This window comes from Penaeus vannamei, chromosome 1 (genome assembly GCF_042767895.1).
Source record: "Penaeus vannamei isolate JL-2024 chromosome 1, ASM4276789v1, whole genome shotgun sequence".
Classification (NCBI taxonomy): Eukaryota; Metazoa; Arthropoda; class Malacostraca; order Decapoda; family Penaeidae; genus Penaeus; species Penaeus vannamei.
This window is the reverse complement of record NC_091549.1, coordinates 41,039,623-41,044,622: the sequence shown is the minus strand read 5'-3', so window position 1 is coordinate 41,044,622 and position 5,000 is coordinate 41,039,623. Positions and strand designations below refer to the sequence as shown.

The 5,000-nt window shown below is 45.1% G+C and overlaps 1 protein-coding gene across 1 annotated transcript in view; it reads left to right on the top strand.

The window, feature by feature from the left end:
* Positions 1 to 3,388, top strand: part of LOC113828157 (uncharacterized) — a 110,666-nt gene extending 107,278 nt beyond the window's left edge. Inside the window, exons 5-6 of the mRNA XM_070123101.1 lie at positions 1,712 to 1,791; positions 3,113 to 3,388. Of these exons, the coding sequence (XP_069979202.1) occupies positions 1,712 to 1,791; positions 3,113 to 3,262 (230 nt within the window). The 3' untranslated portion in view covers positions 3,263 to 3,388. The remainder of the gene's footprint in view (positions 1 to 1,711; positions 1,792 to 3,112) is intronic.
* Positions 3,389 to 5,000: the final 1,612 nt, after the last annotated feature.

Below are 5,000 nucleotides of genomic sequence, written 5' to 3'. Positions count from 1 at the left end.
GAGAGGGACATACTCCAGGAATTTGCTCTTCATGGGGCCCGGCCGGCCACCACGATTCTTTCCACCAGAGAGGACTTGCCCTTCGCCTTCAGATGCTCCTGTCGGCTCTCCTCCGCCAGCCGGGCCAAACGGTTCTGGGAATGGCCCGTGCACGTTGACCACGCCGAAGCTCTTGTCGAACTTTACCTTGAATGAGGCCACGTGTCCACGGCCAAGGTGTGGTCGCCTTGGATCACCAGGAAGCCGTGCGTGGCGTCCTCGCCGCACTCCACCTTCTACACGGCCGCAAGGGCGGCGCAGACCTTTCTTTTTGTATAAAATTTAGTTTCTCGCTGCAGCTGCCATTGTGCTCCTCCGAGTCACGGGAAGTGTGGAATCCTTATGGCCACGCGTCAAGTCCTCATCCTGGGCCACTCCGAGATCCTTCCTCAGAGATGCCCTGGCCATCAAGCATACGAAGGAGCTCGCCGGCGACGACACGGATCATGGAAGACAAAATTTAACCTCATTTTCTTATTCTTAAGACACGCATATGATTGGAAAAGTATGTAAAAAAAATCCACCAAGAGAAAAAAGGCAAATTTTACTATAAGACCGTTCATAATTTCAAACATTAAAGCATCTTAAATTTTGCTAATATGGATTTTTTCAACGAGTGATTTTTGCGAGTGGCGGCCCCAGTTCAGTTTTAGATTCCACTTAAACCTGGTCCTGAGAGCAAATCTCCCCAAATTATAAATCCCAAAAGAATGCGAAAAAAGTGTGAGAAGCAAAATATATAATTTACTACAGCAGAGATAAAGAATAAGGAGGGCATAAGAGCGCCTTCCATGATAAAATGAGGATTCGTGAATTTCTGAATGAGCTGCTATCTAAAGTCTGGTTTCATACTCTGATTTCTAAAGTATGAATTGTATAAAAGCGAAATACTTAAAACAGATGGCTTGATAAGTGTAGCAGGTATTTTAACATTGCGAAATATGTTATGACAATCCGCCCATCTGTGCTGAAAATTAATAAATGCATATACCTAATGCCCGTCTCTCTCTTTCTCTCTCTCTCTCTCTCTCTCTCTCTCTCTCTCTCTCTCTTTCTCTCTCTCTCTCTCTCTCTCTCTCTCTCTCTCTTTACGTACTCAGTTGCTAGATTTGATATCGTATACCAGCGCTGTGTACTTTCCGTATTGCGTGAAACAGAACTTGGCATCTAGCATATAAGTTTTTATTATGAGGCCCAACAGGACAACACAAAAAGTTATGAACAAAATGTTTTTATCTTTTTCCATGAGGTGTGTTTTAGCCACAGATTAAAACACATACACATCCTTTCCCTGATGTTTTAATGTGTGGTTACGCTAACTTCCCTTGTGGTTATTTCGCACGACGTCGCCAGGATCGAGGCTTTCAAAGGCGGTGCCCCCAGGACAAGGATTGGACTGCTTGGGAATGTGTGTGTGTGTGTATGTGTATAAGAGAGAGAAAAAATGAGAGGGAGAGAAGAAGAAAGAAATAGGCGCCACTTGGTTTCGAAGTGGATCCCCACCCCCCCACCCCAAGATCTTTGTACCGCCCACAGGGTGTGGTACCACCTTATTTGGGAATCAGTGACCTAGATCGTTGATGCAACAATTCTACAAAAAAATATCTAAATAAATAAGATAACAAAAAAGTCTTATGTCTGCGAATATCTAAATATTTTCCTTTTCTCGCAGCAACGTTTGGCCTCTTCTGCCTCTCAATCATGCACTTCAAGAGGAAGACCAAGAAAGACTGCGGAGTGCTGGATTCTCAGGTAAGGGCAAGGCTACTCACCTTCATTAGAGAAGTTTACCGAAGAGAATTAATCACAGGGAGTTAATATCTTGGCAATTAAGCTCTGCAGGCTAGGGTAAACAGACGCTAAATGTACAGAGCCTTTTTATGTAACTAAGCACGCCTACGCTATTTGCTGCAGTCACACAACATATCATTGATGGTAAATGGACGGCAAATTCTCTTTGAAATGCCAAGAGTGCTTCAGGTGAGTTCGAGTTCACTCAACTCTAATGAAGAGTTTTCAGTTTATTCAGGTTCCTACTTCATTTGCGATTTTTGTGTCATTCCTTCCGTTTGTTCTTTACTCTTAGCTTCTTTCCTTTCCCAATAAGGTAATCGGATTTCTCATGAGAGGATAGACACACCGACATGGTTGATGATGTAACGCACACAGATTTGCAATTCGTAATGAATCATTTTGTTTACAGCATGACATCTGCAGAGGATTCATCTCTGATAAATCCTCTACAGATGCATTATATATATTGTATAGGATATAAATCATTTATTACAACGATAAGATAAACAGGAGAAGGACAATGCCTTGCGAAATATCTGTGCCGCCATCTGGAACATTTCGCATTCCCATTCAACTCACGAGAGGAAACAAGAATAATGTCATGAACTCGAGTATGTCTGCGAGTCCGCGTAATGAACTTGGGCCATTGTCTCTCCTCATTCCGTATGTATAGCGCCATTACATATAAATGAGTTAGTGAAACGTGGGGTTTTCAGCGTAGATTTTTTCATGCCCGTGTCTACTATTGTGAATGATTTATTCTGGAATGGCCGCGTGTTGTAATTACTTATGAATAATAATGAACCTTTCTTAAGCAATTCAAGTCCATGCAATTGATAATTTCTATTTAAATTAACCTCGTTTAACGGGGCTAATTTTCTGCTTGTACAGTTTAGCTCAGAGAGGAAACAGGAGTGAAGCAGAATAAAAACAAAGTAGTTAGCACGGATTGTAGGTTTTACTGTTCATTTAGGCGAGTCTTGTTGCTCTTAATTTAATCGTTCTCCATGGAAACTTCCCCTTGCTTCAATTTAATCAAACGCGCAGCTTCCCCAGAGTCGGGTTGGCGGAATTCCATTGCCTTGAAGTGCTTATTCACGACGCTGCGATGAGCAACGATAATGTAATGCACGAAAAGGAGAATTAATTGAAGACATTCGAGGATTTAATTGAGTGAGGGGAATCCTTTGTTCTCTCCATGGAACAATGAGATAAGACAGGGTAGTTATCCCTAAAGACCGGTCGCGGGAAAATGATTTCGTTTCCATCTCTTCCACAGGTGACGCCCGAATACAGCTCGGCTCGCGTGTTCCAGACGGGATGGTCCCTCGACCTGGGATGGGGCGGTGTGGTCACGTGCCTGGTGGCGGCGCTGCTGTGGCTCCTGTTGGCTCGTATCATGCGCTACAACCCCATCTCTCTTTCCTGATGTCACCTCTGCCCACGCCCTTGCTCTCGTCCCCTCCGCCGCGCCCTCTTCGCCTGCCTCCGCGCCTGCCTGTGCTGCGGCTCAGCCAAGCACATCTCGCCGGAGATCTACTAGTCCTTTCGACGTTCCCGACGGGCCCGACGACCTCGGCGCGTCGGGCCCCGCGCTCGGCGACAGCAGCAGCGAGACGTCCATTTGCTTACGCTAGATAGCATCAGAGACAGCCAACTCCATCCAGACGTGGGCGGCGATCTGTTCGACGTGGGCGGCGATCTGTTTGACGTGGGCGGCGATCTGTTCGACGTGGGCGGCGATCTGTTTGACGTGGGCGGTGATCTGTTCGACGTGGGCGGCGATCTGTTCGACGTGGGCGGCGATCTGTTCGACGTGGGCGGCGATCTGTTCGACTTCGGCTCAACTTCCGCCTCTGGTTTCCTTACCAGTGGGCGTGGGCAGGTGTATGTCCATCACTCGCGACTGGTGCTGGTTTGAAATTATAAATGAAAAGTGCAATGTCAAAACCGTGCAGGGAGCGCGGGTTTTACTGACGAAGTGATGGAATCAGGCCCGCAAGTTGGGATCCGCTGCAGTATTCGTAGGATGAAAGGGTTTCGAAAGTGGAGAAATGAATGGATTAGCACTGAGATCCGGCTGTTATGACCACCTCGTTATAATGAAGGAAGTTTTACTGTTCATACTTATTCAAGTTGTCTTCTTATGTAATGGCCAGCACTGTCGTTTAGTTATCATGAATGTCTCCGAATAATCTATGCCTCAGGTACTTTTCCTAATTATTATTTTTTTTTGTATTTTGCTTTTACATTCGTGGGGTTTATCACATAATTCTGATTTATCTGTACGCGTACAGACACACTCAATACACACGCAAATCCAAACACATATACGTGTGCCCACCTTTACATACACAAATACATGTGCATGCATACACATACATACGCACACACACACACACACACACACACACACACACACACACACACACACATGCTTCCATACACAACCACACACACATGCTTCCATACACACACACATGTACTTCCATACACACATACAAACACATACACAAACAAACACGTGCTGAAAAACTTAATTTCCTCTCTCTTATGCAGTGACTCCGAAATTTCGAGAAGCGAGAGGAGAGACGGCCAGAGAGAGGCTTCCCCGCGGGTCCCGTGACAAAGAGAGCCGAGGCCGTGAAGGAACTTGGTGCGGAGCCGAGGGAGGAGGAGAATGGGGGCGAGGAGGGGAAGCCACTCACGCGCGTGCATTTGGGTGTCGCTGTGAAGGGATTATGCGGCGCGGATTTTCGTATTGGATGTGAAGCTTTTTATTAAAGTTTTTATTGAAAGAGGAAGTGAAAATTTTCTCTTTTGCTTTTTTGTTGTTTTTGGAATAGGATGTAACGAGGTCTTTGTGTTTCGGTTTCGTGTCAAAAAGAGAGGAGAGAGACTGTTAATGGATTTTTATTTTATTTTTTTCGTTTTTTTTAAGCAAGAACATCGGTGGCAAAATATGAGATTTAAAACAAACATTTGCAGAGACCTTAAGATCGTACGCAAGGTATATGAAATGGCATATGATTACAGATACTTATAAAGATGACGCTCCGTTAAGCTAACCCAGTAATAGCTTCCTTGTTGCTAGTTGGCCTGCTACTAGTGGCCTGCTGTGGTGTTTACGTGTCACTCGTTAGAACGCTGAGATATAAGCCATTAGA